The 20,332-nt window shown below is 45.6% G+C and overlaps 1 protein-coding gene across 12 annotated transcripts in view; it reads left to right on the top strand.

Moving 5' to 3' along the window:
- Window positions 1–5,920: 5,920 nt before the first annotated feature.
- Window positions 5,921–20,332, top strand: part of GBF1 (golgi brefeldin A resistant guanine nucleotide exchange factor 1) — a 122,312-nt gene continuing 107,900 nt past the window's right edge. For 11 of the 12 annotated variants that reach the window (XM_019939886.3, XM_019939880.3, XM_019939882.3 and 8 more), the window contains exons 1-2: window positions 5,921–6,168; window positions 20,010–20,118. In XM_019939886.3, coding sequence (XP_019795445.1) covers window positions 20,023–20,118 — 96 coding nt within the window. In that variant the 5' untranslated portion in view covers window positions 5,921–6,168; window positions 20,010–20,022. The remainder of the gene's footprint in view (window positions 6,169–20,009; window positions 20,119–20,332) is intronic. The other variant, XM_073794011.1, reaches the window with a different exon arrangement.

The raw sequence follows: 20,332 nt of genomic DNA, 5'->3' as shown, positions 1-20,332 counted from the left end.
GCCTTTCCTTATTTTGTGAATTTCCATCCTATCTCACTTTCCAAAGGCCTAAACCTTCAAGTTTGCTCTCTCCAGCAGCCTCTGGCTCCCCCTTCTGCCACCATTCTCTGACCCTTCTCTAGGTCCATGAGATTCTCCCTAAGAGCCAATGACCAGGCATGCACTCAGCTAAATGGCTTTATGCAGGGGCAGGAGGTCTGCCTTTTGTTTCTAGTCATCTTTATTATAATGCCATTGCTTTTTGGCCTTTTTGGCAAAAGTAGAACTTAGGGCTACAGTCTTCAGGTAATGCCTTCCCTATTCCTTTCCTGACTCAGCCTTTCATTTCACCCATAATTTCAGTGGTTTTCAAAGACAATGGGAGCACAAGCCCCTTGAAAAGGGTATCAGAATGTGATGGGGGTAACTGGGATATGACTCTATATTTATCAAAAAGGGGAGAGGGACAAAAGAGTTTGGAAAACAATGTTCTAGCTGGTGATAAGTGAATTTAAAAGTAAGGAGTGGAGGTGGGAGTGTGGGGAGGACGTATTTTATGTCATTCATGGTTGGAGGGTAAGAAAGGTTGAAACCCACTTGTTTAGATTACTCATTGCTAAACATATTACCCTGCACTTGTCCCCATGAAACTCAGTCGCCAAATGGGCTGTTTTGCTTACTTACATAGACTGGGAGAGTTCTCTCTACTCTGTTCCCTTCAGCTTAACTGGGCTCTGGTTAAAGAGTTGGAGTCAGGATGGGCGGTCATTGTACGGGTCCAAAGAAATCAGGGCCCTCTCCCAGCTGTAGGAAAAGCAAACAGGGTAGTTGGGTAGGGCTGAGACATCCTTCCCAACCAGAGATGGAGGCCAATAAAGTCCCGTGTTGGATCCCAGTGTCTGGATTCTGTGTCTCCTTCCTACCTCCTCTCAGCCACCAGAGTGGTGTGGGGATTGGTGGGACTGAGGAAGCAAAAAGGGAAACAAGACCACAGGGTTTGCTTTGCTAAAGGGCTGCAGTTTTCTCTTTGGGCCTGGGCTCCTGCCCACTGTGGGAAAGGAGACTTTAGCCTGCTGACACCCAGGCAGAGTCTGGGGGGTACCTGGTCAGCTGTATTGGAATTAGGGGTTGACTCTGAGTTTGTGAGGGAACTGAAGCTGTCAGGGGCTTGTGCTAGGCTCTTCTTTGCCCTCTCATTGCCCTTTGTGGTTCATTCCTTCCTTTCCTGGTCTTGGTTCCCACTAGCAGTCCCACCATTGGCTCTCTCTCCACAAATTTGGATTCTGGAAGTCCGGGGTGATGCTCAGATCGCATCTAGTCTGGGTTAGAGAGGGAATGTCTCCCGGGCCACTCCAGCCCAAGGCCAGGCTTCAGCCTTTACTCTCACTCCCTGCTCCATGTCCCGCAGCCCCTAGGAGCAGAGACAAGTTTGAAAAGTGTGAGCTGCGATTCTAGGCAACCCACCACAGCAAACACCACCGTACACGCAGCAGCTGGGCAGGCGCTGCGGGGTAAATGGACATGCCACTCGGCCAGGGACATTCTGTCCACCACTGCCCGACACAGCGCCTGCTCCGGAGAGACCAACCTCGCTGCGCCGGACATTCTGTAAGCCCTGAGCCCCGCGCGCCGCGGACATTCCGTCCAATTCCGTGGCTGCCCCAGGTCGGGACCCATCGGGGCCCTGACACCCCAAGCAGACACACCAGACCCACCGCCTGGTCACTCGGACTACCCAACCTCGGCCTTGCAGCCCACACAGCGGCCATCTGACCCGGTCGCTGTCGGGTTCTCACAACACGGTTCCTATCCCAATTGCAAAGCAGCTGGGAAGAGAGAAGCTTGTGCGACTAACGCACCCCTGCTCCCGGTCCCTGGAGTCTGAGACCCAGCCGAGGGGTGTTGGGCACTGCCAACTGCCGCCTTGCTGGGCGCCCGCCGCCAGCTGCCCCCACTGGCCAGGGCCTCGCCAACCCCTTTGGCTCCTTGGCTGTCGGCCCCGCGCCCCCGGATTCCGGGGCGCTTTCTGGTAATGGTTTCCCGACTCTACTCCCTGCTTCGCGGAGCCCCTGTCCTGACCTCATGTCTCCGACTTCTCTTCGGATCCCTCGAGTCTTCCCCTTCTCTGTCCCCCGAGTCCTGGCGCTAAGTTTCCCTTTTTCTAAGTCCTGGCCCCAGGTCTGCAGTCCCCCCTCCCTGTCTCGACCCGTTCCCCAGGCACCGTTCTCCAGTTCAGCAGCCCTAGGTCCCGTTTTAGGGATCCCGAAGTCCGGCCATGGCCCCTCGGCCCCGTGAGCCCCTGTCCCCCGCATGGTCAAGCACTCACAGTGAGTCCCGCAGCAGGCAGACTCCCGGCAGCGGCGGCGGCGGCCGCAGTCTGGAGGGCAAGCAGGGGCCAGAGGCCGGGCACCCGGCCGGGGTGGGGGCCGCCCCCCTGCGCCCGGGCCGCCGCTCCGCTCCGGCGCTCCCGGACTCGCTGGGAGAGAGTAAGCCTCGCCGCGGACTGCCACCCCCCGCTGGCGCCCATTCACTTTATGGCAGTCCAGGGCGCCCCCAGCCCGCCGCTGCGAGCCTCGCGCGTCGGGCCCCGCCCCCTTCCAGCTGCGCTACCGGGGCTCCACCCTTTCCAGCTGTGAATTTTCTGGCCCCGCCTTCAGGGGGGTGGTCCGGCCGGCGCGCCGCCAGGAACCCCGCCCCCTAGCCAATCGGAGGCGCTCCTCAGCAACTGGACCACGCCCCTCCCACGTGGCTGAAACGGCGCTGCTGAAGAACATTTTGGCGGAACCGAGCGGGCGAGCGTAGAGTGGACCGGGTATCCCCGCGGAACCGGGGCCGGTCGGCGGCGAGGTGGGACCAGGCCGCCACACCGAGCGAACTGGAACGGTGCTGGGGGATAGGACCAGGTGGGAGGGCGCACGGGCCGGGAGAGGCCGTGGGGTTTCAGCGCTCAGACTTCGTTGCCGCTCAAGTTTCGGCGTTTTTCTCCACTTGTCGCTGTCTGTCTCTCTGCCCTTTTGTCTCTGCTCCAATCCTCCCACGTCTCGCCTTTCTTTCCTCTTTTATTTTCTCCGCCACCACTCTGCCCCTGCTGTTTGTCTCACTCCTCCCTCCCCTGCCACTTCGAAAGACTAATTTCTCTTTCTGATCCTCTTTTTCCTTTTTTCCTTGCATTTTTCTCTCTTCCTCTTCTCGGCTGCGCCCCCACCCCCCATCCCCACCCCCACCCCAGCCCTTTTTTCCTCTCCTCCAAGGAAGGTGGCTTCGTGGAGAAAGCAGAGTTTGGAGTGTGACAAACTAAAACAGTATTCTAACCCTGCCACCAGCTGCAACATCACTGAGTGACCTTGGACAAGTAACTTAACTATGACTCCCTTACTCCCTCTCCCCCCGCAAAATTAAAAGAGGTTCTAGCTGGTTCTCAGGGCTTGGGCTGGGCACTCCTCAGAGGCCTGGGCAAGTTCCCTGTCAGTCTGCACTCTTGTCTCACACAAGCTATGTTCTCCCAGCCTTACCAGGGCTACCTGCTCCTTGGTGATACCAAATTCAGTTCTGTGGGCAAGGTGTGGCCTTGGTGCTTGCAGGTTAGGGAGTTGCAAGGGATAGGACAGATGTCCCAAGCAACATGTGGAGTCAGGCTGGGTTTCTAGGGTGTCCCTGAGGGCCCTAAGCCCTATTATATAATATACTCCTAAGGTGAATCTGACCAGTCATGTCTTTGCTTAAAACCCTTCAGTGGCTCCTGTTTGCCCTCAGGATAAAGGCTAAGCTCCCTTGCGTGGCACAGCAGACTTTCGGGACCTGACCCTGTCTTAATCTCCAGTCTCCTAGTGGTTTTCTGCACACCTCTGACAGTAACATATTTCTAACCAGTCTTCATTTTGTCAACTCCTACTCATCCCCCTAAGCTCCACTCAGGCCTCATTCTCTCTGGGAAGCCTTTCCTGAATTCCCACGTTAGCCAGATGTGTAGTGTCTTGCTCCCCCAGCCCTGCTGTGTGTATCTCTATTTCCCCACCCATGATATGGAAGAGATCAGATTATGTGTTGTCCCCTATGATGCTAAGATTTAGGAGGGCAAGGACCATGTCTTCCTCATCTTTCTATTCCTAGGCATGATGTAGACACTCAGTACTAAAATCTGAGAGGGAGATGTTTTGTCTGGTAAGATGATGGAGGTTAGAAGGGGCTGGGACATTGTCATCTCTCTCCTCCTTATCTCTAACACACAATTCCATTCATACTTTTAGGTTGATTGATTTCTGGAGGTATGTAGGAGTGGAGATAGGGTAGTAGGGAGTTTTGTCCCACTTAGAAGATTTTTCAGTTGGTTATGCAGGACCTCTCAATCTGAGATGAGCCCAGGAGACCAAATCCCAGTTTTCAAATGAAGGTGGAAAATGGCTCAGAGATGGGCTAGAAAGATGTGCTATGGTGGTTGTATCCTCTGCCCCTGACTCTCGTTGGGTGAAAGAGGCAAGATCCTCAGCTGGACCCAGAGATCAGGAGCCCAACATGCAGGTACAAGAAGCTGTTAAGGAGTTCTTCAATTCTGATTTCAGGCCTGATGGTTTCTTGGTATTAGAGGATTCTAGCACGAGGATGGTCTTTGGATGTCTGGTTTTGAGACCACAGTCCTATGGGGTTAGGAATGGAGCTTCCCTGGACTTGAGTCATCCATAAATGGGAGGAAATGGGGAGAGAGTTGGTATCTTTTTTCATTGTCTCCTAGCAGTCTCTTCAGGTCTGTAGGGACACTGGGATTTATTCCAGCAGATGGGCTGGGAATTCCACCATTCAATCTGCAAGGAGAAAACTCATCCTTCTGTCCTCTTTCTACACACTCTCACTTATAGGTAATTCTAAATATCCTAGCAACCTCTATCATCTTTTGCCAGGGGAGAGGCAGCTGGGGGCAGGAGAGTGAAGACTGCGGTGGGTATCTTGCCCTCAGGCCTCTCAGCATTTCTAAGGCTTCAGGAAAGGCTGCAGTTTCCTGTCAGTGGTGATGTGGAATAACCTGTGTGATTATCTTTTTTCTAGGTAGGTAAAGAGTGTCCAAGGCTTAGGATGATGGTCAGAGCTGGGAGTCACAGTCTGATAAACTAAAGCATAAGAGGTATTGATGGGCAGTGAAAAAGAGAGCTGGACTGGGGGTGAGGACACCTAGGTTTGTTTCTCTGCTCTGTCATTAACTAGCTATACAGATGGTGGGGGCCATCTTTCCATTCTGGGATTCAATTTCCTGCTCTGTAAAATGAAAGGACCTGGATTAGATATCCAAGCTTTTTGTCACCTCCCATTGTCTCTATTTCAGGATGATAGGAATGGGGCACAAGACATAGAAACAAAGTTGGGATGGGACAGATTCATTTATGAGAAGCCAAACAGGGCAAGCAGACGCGACGGTGGGGGAAGGGAGGTTGGAATAGATTGCTCCCTCCATCCTGGAAGGAGCTCAGAACTGCCTAGAAAGGAAATGATCCCTCAAGGGTCACGGTATTGGCCCAGGTGACTTTAATAGGGAGCGGCGACGGGCTTGCGCTTAGGGGTAGTAGGGTCGTCCACTCAGGCTCTCAAAAAGGACTCCGCCCCCTTTCCAGCAAGTCGTAGCTTTCTTCCCCATAATGCCCAGCAGCCACTGCCAAACCGTGCACTGCAACCGAACTCTACCTAACTCCACCTCTCCAACTGCCCAGCGCACTTTCTCCTTTTTTATTGGTTTCTCAGTACTGTCACTCAGAGAGTCCTCATATCCGTTGGTTATTCCCTGCCTACCCTTTTCTTTCTCTTGTAATCTCGCCTCTTTAGGCACTACCCGCCTCCCGAAGCCAATTTCCTTTCTTCGATTGGATTGCTGGAATGCCACTTTTCACGATGCCAACCTATGATTGGCTGTGCGCGGCAGGGCTCGTGCAGTGACCAGGCAGCGGGCTAGACTGAGGCTAGTTACCACGTCAGTGAGCTGACAGGGAAGGTAGCCGGCTCCACCGCCCGTTCCGGCCGACTCTTCCTGACTGATTCTGCGGGCCTTGACTTCGGCCTCAACTCCCAGAAACGGGCTTCTTCCCTGCTCCCATCTGCCACCAGAGCCGGGAGAGCCGCTCGGGGACGCCTTCGGGGCCTGGGCTGGACATGAGCAGCGGCTGCCGGTCCTGGGACTAGGCCCCGCCATTTTGGATCCGCTGACAGGTCAGCGAAGTCTCTTCTTAGAGTTCCAGTGTCATGAAGGCCGCCCTGACATAGCGAGAGGGACTAAGAGGAGGAGGGCCCTTAAACTGAATGAGCCGGGGTGGGTTAAGGACGCAGGGGCAGGAACGAGACGAGGGAGAGATTGCTGTGGGAGGGAACTGGGAGAGGTGTAGGGGGCAAAGGTCAGGCCCCTGCCGCCGGAGGGACGACTTCAACTCTGGCCTTTCAACCCTTGCGGGTACCGGAATCCTCCCTGTGTTTCTAGGCTTAACCTAGCTTTCAGTTTCTCTCTTCTGGAGCTTTTTGCATCCTAAAGACTCCAGTCCTCAGAAGCTGAAAGCAAATCTGAAGAGTATTGTATCTATTTTTCAGGGTTGATTTTTAGACCTTAGATATGAGAGTCTCTCCAGATTTTGTGCAGCGCCCACTTCTGTGTGACTGCCTCATTAATTCAGCTGAACTGCTTCATTAATGATGATGAACTAATGCAACCTAGACCAGGTAGTGAGAAAAGGTGTGGAAGGACTGAGGCCAGCCTCCTGGGGACCTGGGCTAAGAGAAGGCTTTCCTTTTATGGGGCTGCTCACCTGCCAGTCTGGGACTGTATGTAAACACTGGACTTACCTTCTGAGCCTGTTTTTTCTTTTACACAATCTTTTATATTGTGTAATATTCTCTTCTGGTGTATGTTCTTGGTTGGCATTTCCTCCCCAGGTCTTCACTTGGCCTAAGGAGATGAAGTTCAGTCACAAGGAAGCCACTCTATTATGACATATTTGGACGAGAGCAGAGAGGGATTTGAATACCTGTGAAGTTGGGCCTGTTATTTTTAGTGGGTAAGAAGAGGTCATGAGAGGTGTTCAGTCAAATAAAAAGTGGTAGGGTCAGGGCTGCAGAGTGAATGATGGAACAACCCCAAAACTATAGTTTATGGCACTATGATGATCTTTGATAAACTGCTGTATTGTAAAGCTATAAAAGTCCCTCAAGGGTAAAGAATGCCTTTAAAAATGAGGAAGAGTGTAGGTACAGTGTCTTTTGATACACGACATAGAAATTTGTATGCCTTTAAATTAGGTACACAAGGCACTCCTCTGAGCCCTGTGGAGGACGCAAATGGAAAGGTCCATTTGGGGATTGCTCTGTTCAGTTTATGCGTTTCTTAAAAGCAGTAGCAATGTATGTGCACCAGTCTAGCTAGAGCATGTCAACCTAAATGCTTTTCAGCATATAGTGGATACTCAATAAGTGTTATCTGTGCCTATTTATTTTATTTTTGGCTGCACTGGGTCTTTATTGCTGCGCGTGGGCTTTTCTCTAGTTGTGGCGAGCGGGGGCTACTCTTCGTTGCAGTGCGCGGGCTTCTCATTGCGGTGGCTTCTCTTGCTGTGGAGCACAGGCTCTAGGTTCACAGGCTTCAGTAGTTGCAGCACGTGGGCTCAGTAGTTGTGGCTCGTGGGCTGTAGAGTGCAGCTTCAGTAGTTGTGGCACACGGGCTTAGTTGCTCCGCAGCATGTGGGATCTTCCTGGACCAGAGCTTGAACCCGTGTCCCCTGCATTGGCAGGCAGACTCTTTACCACTGCACCACCAGGGAAGACCCCCCTAGGATTAGTTCTAGTATGTGATCCTGACTTGTGGCCTGATTCTAGCCCTGGCAGTCAGGACTTTTGCATGGTGAGGTAGTAATAAGAAGGATCAAAACCTCATTGTGTTAGAAGGGAAAACTATCTAGGTTCTAGAGTGACTAAACTCTGCTCTCCTGAAATTGTGTGTGTGTGTGTGCGCGCGCGCGCGCGCACGCACGTTGGTAGGGGAGATAGCATTGTTTATATTGTTTTTTTTTTTTAATTGGGGTATAGTTGCTCTACAGTGTTGTGTTAGTTTCTGCTGTACAAGGAAGTGAATCAGCTATATGTATATATTATGTATACATATATTGCCTCCCTCTATGGGCCTCCCTCCCACACCCCCATCCCACCCATCTAGGTCAAGACAGAGCACCCAGCTGAGCTCCCTGCACTGTACAGCAGGTTCCCACTAGCTATCTCTTTTACACATGGTAGTGCATATATGTCAATCCCAATCTCCCAATTCATCCCACCCCCCTTCCCCCACCCCGTGTCCACACATTCGTTCTCTACATCTGTGTCTCTATTCCTGCCTTGCAAATAGGTTCATCTGTACCATTTTTCTAGATTCCACATATATGTGTTAATATACGTTATTTATTTTTCTCTTTCTGACTTACTTCACTCTGTATGATAGTCTCTAGGTCCATCCACGTCTCTGCAGATGACCCAATTTTGTTCCTTTTTTATGGCTGAGTAATATTCCATTGTATATATGTACCACATCTTCTTTATCCATTCATCTGTTTATGGACATTTAGGTTGCTGTATTGATACTTATTGATTTAAAATAAATGGGGTGGGACTTCCCTGGTGGTGCAGTGGTTGAGAATCCGCCTGCCAGTGCAGGGGACACAGGTTTGATCCCTAGTCCAGGAAGATCCCACATGCTGTGGAGCGGCTAAGCCCATGGGCCACAACTACTGAGCCTGCGCTGTAGAGCACGCAAGCCACAGTTTCTGAGCCCATGCGCCACAACTACTGAAGCCTGCACAGTCTAGGGCCTGCGTGCCGCAACTACTGAGCCTGAGTGCTGCAACTAATGAAGCCCGTGTGCCTAGAGCCTGTGCTCCGTAACAAGAGAGGCCATACAAGAGGCCTGTGCACCGCAACGAAGAGTAGCCTCTGCTAGCCGCAACTAGAGAGAAACCGTGCGCAGCATCGAAGACCCAACACAGCCATAAATAAATAAATAAATAAGAAAGTAAGTAAATAAATAAAATAAGTGAGGTGGAAATGGTATAGGAAACTGTTTGCATTTTAACTTGCTGATCTATATTGTAGAATTTCCAAAAAAGTAATTTAGAATGGCTAATGAAATGACATAGTCACCTCGGGAAGTATCCAGGTTTGATGGGTCTGCCTTTCTCATCTGGGTTGATATGCCCTGTTGAGCCCTGTTGAGTTGATAATGCTTTGCATAATAGGCAGTCTAGTCTTTGGGTTGATAGTGTGACCAGTTCAGCATCTTTTCAGTTGGGCCTGGAGGTTAAGTCAGGCAACAAGATTTTACCTTTTCTTACTTTAAAAAGTCATTTTCTGGATAGGAATAGTTCTTTACTCCCAGCCCCCATCCCAGATCAGAAAATTTGTTTTTCCTTCAAGACTTGTATTTAAGCTTTTTTTTTTTTTTTTTTCTTCAGCTTCTTTTTAAAGGTGGTGGTAGACAGTATGTTCTAACCTTGACATTGATGCTCATTGGCACAGTCGGAACTCAGGTTGTAGGCACATCTCCTCATGAGTAGCTGGGCGCCAATCCCAGTTGAACTCGAAGTTCTCAGAGTTACACTACTAGTTCACTTCCCCGTGTTCCAGAAGGCAGAATGACTGCTACTTTTAGATAATAACTTCATTGATAGGGTACTTAGACTGGCTAGTGTGAGCAGCTGGAGAGGAAAAAGACACAGCTCCTGCTTTTGAGGAGACCCATTGTATTTATACAGTACTCACTGGAAGGATCAGCCTAGTCTTTTTACACCACTTCGGTTGATTGATCACAGTCTGTCCCTGGGGTTCAAGGTGACTAATTAGAGTGATTCTGCTGTTGGGGTAATTGTGGGGTTGAGTTGAAGGGAGAAAGGGAGGTTCATTTTATCTCTGGCTGGAAGAGCTTTGTAAATGTAATTGGCAGGTGTTCAGTTTTTATTGTTCCTCTTTTTCTGTATTTCAGTGTGTTCCACAGCAGTTGTTTAAATTAAATGAAAATGTAGTAGGGCACTGTGGTGATTTGGGGCCCCAGTTGCAGTGGATGTGATCATGGAAGTAATGATTTGTTGCCATCATGTAAATAAAGCAGGGATTACAAGCTCAAATGCCTGAGTATCAGGCAGGTAATGTAAATGAGGGAAGTGAGCCAGGAGGGAATGTATTAGGATGTACTAGTGACTGTAGTGTACTGGAATGTGGGCACAGTATGACCATTCTTCCTATTTTTCAAGAGAAACTGGGAATTCAGATCATTGTGTTTTAAACTGTTGGCAACTAGTTAAATTATTTAAAAACCTTTTACAGGAGGAAAAATGTATGTCTGTGGACTAGATTCTGCCTGATGACAGTGGAGGATGACCCCTGATATACAAAACGGGCAGGCCTTATGAGACTTAATCACTGCAATTCTCTACGTACAATCATACAGACTCACTTTGTTTTTCCTTTTTATTTATTTATTTATTTATTTTTGGCTGCGTTGGGTCTTTGTTGCTGCATGCGGGCTTTCTCTAGTTGCGGCGAGTGGGAGGCTACTCTGCGTTGCAGTGTGCGGGCTTCTCATTGTGGAGCATGGGCTCTAGGTGTACGGGCTTCAGTAGTTGTGACATGCGGGCTCAGTAGTTGTGGCTTGCGGACTCTAGAGCACAGGCTTAGTAGTTGTGGTGCATGGGCTTAGTTGCTCCGTGCCATGTGGGATCTTCCTGGACCAGGGCTCGAACTTGTGTCCCCTGCATTGGCAGGCGGATTCTTAACCACTGCACCACCAGGGAAGCCCGCAGGCGGATTCTTAACCACTGTGCCACCAGGGAAATCCTCCAGACTCACTTTTTTTTTTTTTTAAAGAACGATATGGGGGGGTTCTTTTTATTTATTTTTTTATTTGGCCGTGTTGGGTCTTAGTTGCAGCATGCAGGATCTTTCGTTGCGGCACGCAGGCTCTTTGCTGTGTGCAGGCTTCTCTCTAGTTTTGGCATGTAGGCTGCAGAGTGCACACGCTCAGTAGTTGCAGTGCACGGGCTCTCTAATTGTGGCGCATGGGCTCTCCAGTTGTGGCACGCAGGCTCTAGAGCACACGGGCTTAGTTGCCCCACAGCATGTGGGATCTTAGTTCCCCGACCAGGAATCGAACCCACGTTCCCTGCATTGGAAGGCGGATTCTTAACCACTGGGCCATGAGGGAAGTCCCAGGCTCACTTTTTTTTTTAATAGATTTATTTATTTATTTATGGCTGCTTTGGGTCTTCATTGCTGCCCCCAGGCTTTCTCTAGTTGCAGTGAGCGGGAACTGCTCTTCTTTGCAGTGTGTGGGCTTCTCATTGCGGTGGCCTCTCTTGTTGCAGAGCACGGGCTCTAGGCACACGGGCTTCAATAGTTGTGGTGCATGGGCTCAGTAGTTGTGGCTCGTGGGCTCTAGAGCATAGGCTAAGTAGTTGTGGCACATGGGCTTAGTTGCTCTGAGGCATGTGGGATCTTTCCGGACCAGGACTTGAACCTGTGTCCCCTGCATTGGCAGGCGGATTCTTAACCACTGAGCCACCAGGGAAGCCCACCAGGCTCACTTTTTAATCTTTGTCGTACTCAGCCAACTTTCACCATTAGTTGTCATGTTCGGTGCCCTGAGTGGTTAAAAGATGAGTGGGGGAAAGAAGTCTTGTTTCATTTTTCATCTCCAAGCTGGCAGAAGGGGCATCTTAGGACAACTTTGAGCTTATCTCAGTAGCTCACCTTGCATATAATTCTTGGGATAACCTCAGAATCTCCATAGAGGGAGGAGGGGGAATGGCAGAGTTGAGGTACACTGGTCACCTGATTATCAGGTTGGGAGGATTTTCCAGTTGTATCCTGTCAGGGCACCATCTTTTTTCTTGGTTTGATTTTCTCTTACCTCCACCCTTTGAGTAAATTTCTTGAGTCTAGCAAGTTGTTTACTAGTTTAGTAATTTTGGGTCACTCTCAACAAAACACAGAACTATGGCGCGTTCCTTGGCTAGCTCTGGAAACCTTAAAAACTCTGTGTCTTTGGTGCTTCTCCGGGATGTTTGAGAGATCGAGTGAAAATAAACCTCAGAAGGGCCAGCTGATGGTTGTTCAGCTCCCTGGTACCTTCTTTCCTCTCAGAAAGCCCATCAGGGTTTTCGTGGTTTACATAGCTCTGTATTAGACATCAAAGCACCATGAAAAAGAAAAAAAACCTGAGTCTTTGCCTTTGGAGAATCTAATTTCTAATTGAATAAGAACAACTTTTAAGCAATGAAGAAAAAAAATAACTTAATGGTCTACTAATAATCTATTTAGTATATGTGCTGCCGAAGCGAGCACTAATAATCTATTTAGAACCAAAGAAAATAAGACACATATATACATATGGGAAGAATGGACAATTACATAAAGAATTGTATATTTCACAGAAGAAATGTGAACATGCAAATAGCATATGAGAAGACTTCAGGAAAATACATGTGAAAACAGAAGCATTATGATTTGACTGGTGGATAAATGTGGGTTCTTTTTGTCCATAGAGTGCCTAATATGGAAGATTTGTAACTTCTAGTACAGAAACAAACATGGGATACAGAAAGAAGGTTTGCCTGCCTGGCGTAGAGTCCTTGTCTTCTATGAAGTAATTGTTCTCACAAGAGGTGGATGTGAGCTGTACCAATACTGAAGAGTCAGTCTTGATATTCTTTCAGTTATTCATTTGTTCATTCAGTATTTATCATTTTTCTTACTATATGTTAGGCATTGAGGATAAAAAGGTGATAAATTATGGTCTCTTTCTGAGAGGCTCATAGACTCATGGGAGAGAGAGATTAAATAAATAATTATAAATGAGTATAAGATATGTTTAAATAGAGGTATGTCCTGTGCCATGGGGTGACAAAAAAGGAGTACTAATACTCTCTGGGGGAGTGGGTTAGCCAGGGAAGACTTAACAGAGCAGGCATTATCATAATAACAGCCAACCTTTTTTTGGGTTTTAATATTCCTAATAGCATGCCAGGCCTTACAACAAATGGGTGAGGAGGTACTATCTCCATTATGCAATGCAGAACTGTAAACTGGGAATCAGAGAGGCTAAGAAACTTGGTTAAGATCATACAGGTAATAACAGTCAGGAATACCACTGTGGTATTCTGATTCTCTCATTGACTTTTGGATGGAATGAGTAAGGGTTAGGGTTTATACAGCATATAAGGGACATCAGTGTCCCCAACCCAGCTTAAAAACAGAACATTACCAAAACTGGGGCAGCGGGTATGCCCTTCCCTATTAGTCACGTCTCCCCTCCCTTAGCCAACTGTTGTAAATTTTTTGTTCATTTCCCTGGGGTATAGTCTTAGCAGTGGAATTGCTGAGGTATAGCATATGAACTTCTTCAGCTTTGCAAGATAATGCCAAATTGTTATCCAAATGAGTTGTATCAATTTACAGACTCAACAGCCACTTGGTCTGTATTTTTACCAACTTTTGGTATTGTCAAATTAAAATTTTGTGCTATTTTGGAGGTGTAAAATGGTTTCTCATTAATAATCTTATTTTGTAATTTTATTGACTATTAATGAAGCTCATAGTCTTTTCGTATATATATTTACTGTTTGTATTTTCCTTATTCTGTGAAATGCCTGTTCATGTCTGTTGCCAGTTTTGGGGAGGGTTTATATGTCTATCCTTATAGTTTTGTAGCAGTTATATTATGGATATTGCTTCTTTTTTTTTAAAATTTTTATTGGATTATAGTTGCTTTACAATACTGTGTTAGTTTCTACTGTACAGCAAAGTGAATTAGCTATACGTATACATATATCCCCTCTTTTTTTGGATTTCCTTACCATTTAGGTCACCACAGAGCATTGATAGAGTTCTCTGTACTATGTAGTAGGTTGCCAGAAGTTATCTATTTGATACATAGTATCAATAGTGTATATATGTCAATCCCAATCTCCCAGCTCATCCCCCCACCCCCACCCCAACCCCTTTCCCACTTTGTATCCATACGTTTTTTTCTGTGTCTGTGTCTCTATTTCTGCTTTGTAAATAAGATCGTCTATACCATTTTTTTTCAGATTCCATATATATGCGTTAATATGTTATTCGTTTTTCTCTTTCTGACTTACTTCACTCTCTATGACAGTCTCTAGGTCCATCCATGTCTCTACAAATGACCCAATTTCGTTCCTTTTTATGGCTGAGTAATATTCTGTTGTATATATGTACCACATCTTCTTTATCCATTCTTCTTTGCTTCTTTATTATATGTGTTACATATATTTTCTCCCAGTTTGTGATTTATCTTTTCCTCTTTTTTATGGTGTCTTTTGAATAAATGTCTTTAATTTTAACATGGTTTAATTTACCAGTTTTTTTTTTATGGGTTCTGCTTTTTGTTTCCTATTTAGGTACGTCTCCCCTATGCTGAAATTATAAAAATATTCTCATATATTTTTTTGGCCACGCCACGTGGCTTGTGGGATCTCAGTTCCCCAACCAGGGATTAAACCTGAGCCACGGCAGTGAAAGCGCTAAATCCTAACCACTAGACCACCAGGGAACACCCTCTTATATTCTAAAAGTTTTCAGGTTTTGCTTTTTTACATTTAAGTCTTTAACTCATTCTAAAGAGAATTTTTGGTATTCCATGAAGGATCCAATTTATTGTTTCTGTTTCTCCTGCTTTTGTTTAGATCTAGAGGGAGTTGCCAGTTGCAGAATGCAGCAAAGCACCATTGTAATCCTATAGGCCCAGCTTTAAACAGATCGTGCTTTCAAAGAATATATGTTGCTCGCAGTCTCTGAGCAGATAAACCACTAGCTTATTTGGCTGGGGGATATTCGTTGGTGTGTATTTGGTCATTCCTTCTCATATTATTTCTGATAAAAGGTAAACCTTCAGTTCTTTTCTACCATACTCGTGAGGTCTCTGCCGGCCTTTGTGACCTTACGGCAAGGGGTTCTAGGCCATTGGCTACCAGACAGCAAGTGGTTCATTGGAGCTTCCCATTTGAGCATCAAGGGCAAATTCCCTTGGGAGATTCTTGGGTGAGGAGACATGCTCAGGCTTGGAGGGAGATTAGGCAACTCTGCATAGTCCTTGAAAATAATTCCTCTTTATTCCTGAGATGTTTCTTTTTTACTAAGAAACTTAAGACAGTGATTTTTTGCTTAGATCTTTGCTATCTTAGAAAATTGTTAGCTTCTGATGCCTAATGAATTTTGATTGAGTGTTAGGTTGATTATTTCAGTTGGTATCCCAGTTCAAAATTTATTTCCTCCAGAAAGCCTTCCAAATAGCATGTAGATCCTATTAGATCTCAGTTAAGTCCTGTTGACACTTTTGTTTGCAATTTGTAGTGTAGTGTTTGTTATTTACTTGTTGCTGTGTTGTTCTCAGTATAGGTGTTTTCTGTCATTCTCTTAGTTCTTTAAAAGAGAAATTAAACGGACTTCCCCAGTGGTCCAGTGGTTAAGACTCTGCACTTCCACTGCAGGGGGCGCGGGTTTGATCCCTGGTTGGGAAACTAAGATCCCACATGCCGCGCAGCACAGCCAAAAAAAAAAAGAGAGAGAAATTAAATATTCTTATTTTATAGTGGCCCCCTCCAGGCCCCCCAAAATATTTTTTACAATGATAGGTAGTCTGTATATGTACTATATATATTGAAAGCCCTCCATGATATGCTCCCCCTACAACTTGCTTTTCTAGCTTTACATGCTGTTATTCTCCTAGGAATAATGTTCCAACAAGTCTGGAATAATCATGACCCCCTAAATACATATTGCATTTTCCTACCAATAAGCCTTTACTCTTGCCATTCTCTCCTTGTGTTTTTGACTGTTTGAATCCTGTCTTTCATTTGCCTTTTCAGGGTCCTCTGCCAGAAATAATTTTCTTTGCTTCACTACTGTGACACTGTGTATCACTTATGTATTGGAGATATGTATGGGTTTGTGTGTAGATGTATGTGTTTAATCTACTAGATTATAAATTCCTTGTGGGTGGGTAGGGACAATTCTGTATGGATCTGTCTAGCATTTTGCTTAGCATGTGCTAAGTAATATCTGGTTGACTGAAATAAATGTTTGTTAGTTAATTAACTTTGATTGCTGCTCTTAATCATTTATACATGGAATAATACAACTACTTTTCTGTAGCGCCTACTCATTAAAAAAATCTGTTAATTAAAATTTAAAAATAAGTAATATATGTATGTGACACAGAATTCAAAAAGTACAAAAGAATATGTAGAGAAAAATAAGTCTTCCTCTCACCACTGTTCCCCAGTTCCTTTCTCTGGAGGCAACCTCTGTTAGGAGTTTTCTTTCTTTTTTTTTTTTTTAAATTAATTAATTAATTTTTGGCTGCGTTGGATCTTCATTGCTGCACGGGCTTTCTCTAGTTGCAGTGAGCAGGGGCTGCTCTTTGTTGCGGTGCGCGGGCTTCTCATTGCGGTGGCTTCTCTTGCTGCGGAACACAGGCTCTAGGCGTGCGGGCTTCAGTAGTTGTGGCATGTGGCTCAGTAGTTGTGGCGCACGGGCTTAGTTGCTCCATGGCATGTGGGATCTTTCCAGACCAGGGCTCGAACCCCCCCCTGCAATGTGTCCCCTGCAATGGTAGGTGGACTCCCAACCTCTGTGCCACCAGGGAAGTCCCTTAACATCTTTATTGGAGTATAACTGCTTTACAACGGTGTGTTAGTTCCTGCTTTATAACAAAGTGAATCAGCTACACATATACATATATCCCCATATCTCCTCCCTCTTGCGTCTCTCTCCCACCCTCCCTATCCCACCCCTCTAGGTGGTCACAAAGCACTGAACTGATCTCCTTGTGCTATGTGGCTGCTTCCCACTAGCTACCTATTTTACATTTGGTAGTATATATAAGTCCATGCCACTCTCTCACTTTGTCCCAGCTTACCCTTCCCCCTCCCTGTGTTATTAGGAGTTTCTTAAAAAAAACCTTCCAGGAACTTCCCTGGTGGTCCAGTGGTTAAGAATCTGCCTTCCAATGCAGGGGACATGGGTTTGATCCCCGGTTGGGGAACTAGGATCCCACACGCCACAGGGCAGCTAAGCCTGCGTGCCTTAACTGCTGAGCCTGCACACCTCAACTAGAGAGCCTGTGTGCCGCAAACTACAGAGCCCACGTGCTCTAGAGCCTGCGTGTCACAACTAGAGAGAAGCCTGCACGCCACAACAAAAGATCATGCATGCTGCAACGAAGATTCTGCGTGCCGCAACTAAGACCCGATGCAGCCAAAATAAATATATAAAAATAAATAAATAAAATAAAATGTAACGTGTATTAAAAAAAAATCCAGAGATCTAGAGCATATTCATCTTGCCTAAATAATTTAAGGAAGGAGAGATACTAGAGATTTTATCTTTTCTTTTCTGATACTTTTTTTATTTTTTGGTGGTACCAAGGCCTCTTACTGTTGTGGCCTCTCCCGTTGCGGAGCACAGGCTCCAGACGCGCAGGCTCAGCGGCCATGGCTCATGGGCGTCAGCTGCTCCGCGTTATGTGGGATCTTCCCGGACCAGGGCACGAGCCTGTGTCCCCTGCATTGGCAGGCGGACTCTCAACCACTGCGCCACCAGGGAAGCCCCTGATACTCTATTTTTGAATTTGTTTATCTTTCTTACACTTCTTGGTTCTCCTCCTCTTCATTGTGGTATGTTCTCATCATTGAATCTTATCTATTCATTGAAGAGAACATTGTTGTGTGTCTAGAGCATTTAGTCTTCTGAGAGTAACCTAGTTGTTTCTTTAAATTGTCTTTAAAATAAGTGTTGTCTTTTGTTGGGTTCCCTTGTGGATTGGGAGAGGTGTTATGGGCCTGGACAAAATTTGTACTAGTTCTTTTTTCCTTTATCATAGTGGTTTTCATTCTTCTCACTTTCTTGTGTAAAAAATATGCAAATAGAGCTACTTTCAGGGTGCTTTTCTTCCCTCCATGTCTCTGGCTCAGTTTTCTTTTAGATCCTACTGAACTCTGTAAATGCCTCAAGGGCAGAAATTGTATCTCATTTCTTTCATAATTATTAATTTTTAATTATATTGATGGTACAGTAATATGTTCTCCTTGTAAAAAATTAAAATATAGATAAGGCTAAGTATCCTCTGATTACACCCTGATTTCATAGTACCTTCTCTAGAGATGACTATGATGGTTGAGTTTGGGGTACATCTGCCCAGACCTTTTATTCTGTGTTATATATCTCTTTATATGCCTGTACAAAATACATTACGTATACTTAACAACATAGATGACTCACAAACATAATGTTTCAAGGGAAAAAGGCAAATTGCAGAAGAATACATACAAAATGATATTAATTATACAAAATATAAAAATATGCAGAATGATACATATTGTCTAGAGATACATATCAATGAAGTCAAAGTATAAAGCAACATAAAAGTTTAATAAACATCAGATTAAGAGTAGTGGGACCAGGGCTTCTCTGGTGGCACAGTGGTGAAGAATCCGCCTGCCAATGCAGGGGACACAGGTTCAAGCCCTGGTCCGGGAGGATCCCACATGCTGCAGAGCAACTAAGCCTGTGCGCCACAACTATGAGCCTGCGTTCTAGAGCCTGCGAGCCGCAACTACTGAGCCCGAGTGCCACAACTACTGAAACTCGCGTGCCTAGAGCCCGTGCTCTGCAACAAGAGAAGCTACCCAATGAGAAGCCCGCACACCATAACAAAGAGTAGGCCCCACTCGCCGTAACTAGAGAAAAGCCTGTGTGCAGCGACAAAGACCCAACGCAGCCAAAAATAATAAATAAATAAATAAGTAAGTAAATAAATTTATAAAGAAAAGAATAGTGGGACCTATAGATGAAAGAGAGAAGGATGTAATTAGGGAGGACACACAGAGACTTCAGTTGTACTGTTCTTAATCTGGATACTGGTTGTTATATTCTCTTTATATCTTACTGTATGTTAAATACGGTATATTTTTGAAAACAAAAATCTAGTATTTTATGTAAGGTCGGTTGGTTGGTTGGTTTTTACATAGTTGGCAACATACAGTCATGCATTACAATTTTTTTTTCATTCCAGAGTATGCCTGAAGCTCTTTCCATGTCTTATTTGCTTTGTATCCTTAGCACTCTGAAAGATGCCTTATGCATAGTAGGTGCTTATTAAGTAAATATTTTTGGAATTCCTTTCCTTACTCTGTTAGCCTTACTTTTTTAATTTTCCTTGAGCCTGATATAAATGTTTGTCTAACTGTATGTCTCCCCTACTCTGCTTTCTATCCCTTTCGTTTTTTAAAATTTTGTCTTTTCTCAGGAGGATTTCTAAACAATGGGAAGTGATTAGGTTGATTTTACATGTTCCTAGGGTTTTCTCTATGCCAAGAAGAGTCTACCTTACAGTCTGCTTATTAGCGATTTCCTGCTATAAGCAAGTGAACTTGACTTTTCAGAACTTTTCAAAGGTTGCATCACTGCCACTGTCCAATTTTCTGGAGCTGACTTGGCAGAATGGATGCAGTCTATAAATTGACATTGTAACTGTGGTTCCAGACCAGGGCTATTTTTCTAACAGCCTTCATTCTTTTCTTTTAACTTAAACCTTCATTATTTATTGAGTTGATAAAAAAGGAAGAACAAAAGGAAGATCTGAAATATTTCTTTAACAAACTAGCAACATGGATGTATCTGCATATCTGTATGATTCGTAGGAGAGATTTGGGGGACAATTGACTTTGAAGAATTTGACATGCTTGTTAGAGGTTGTTGAGGTGCCTTTGAAAAGTTTCTGGTGTGATGCTTTTTGAGTTGTATCTTGAACTTGCAGAGACCTCTAGAAGAGCCAGGTAGTTGGATTCATAACATAAGATGGGCTTCATCCCATCTTAGTATTACAGGTGGGAAATCTTGGTACTGAAAAGTTAAATCGTAGTTCTGACCTTATCAGATACTGATTTAAGCATGGGTGTGCTCTTGGGTAACCAAATATTAACTAACTTTTCTCTTCACTGTTTCAGTAGGTTTGCCAGGATGGTGGATAAAAATATTTACATCATTCAAGGGGAAATTAGCATTGTGGTTGGGGCCATCAAACGAAATGCGCGATGGAGCACCCATACTCCACTGGTAAGTGGGCAGTGGGTAGAGAACCTGGTCACTGAGTTGCTGTAGGGAATCTAGTGTGTGGTTAAAACAGTAATCAATTTCCTGATAATAATGATAATAGTAGGAATTCAGTGTTTTTCAGAAGGGTTTCAAGGACCGTTTTGTTTTATTTCAACTAGAGTCAAATTTATAAGCTGCGTTTTTTTCTCTGGAAGCCAAAAGATGATACCATTTT

Source organism: Tursiops truncatus, chromosome 16, assembly GCF_011762595.2.
Source record: "Tursiops truncatus isolate mTurTru1 chromosome 16, mTurTru1.mat.Y, whole genome shotgun sequence".
NCBI classification, from domain to species: Eukaryota; Metazoa; Chordata; class Mammalia; order Artiodactyla; family Delphinidae; genus Tursiops; species Tursiops truncatus.
The sequence above is the reverse complement of the archived record's forward strand: the minus strand, read 5'-3'. Positions and strand labels throughout refer to the sequence as shown.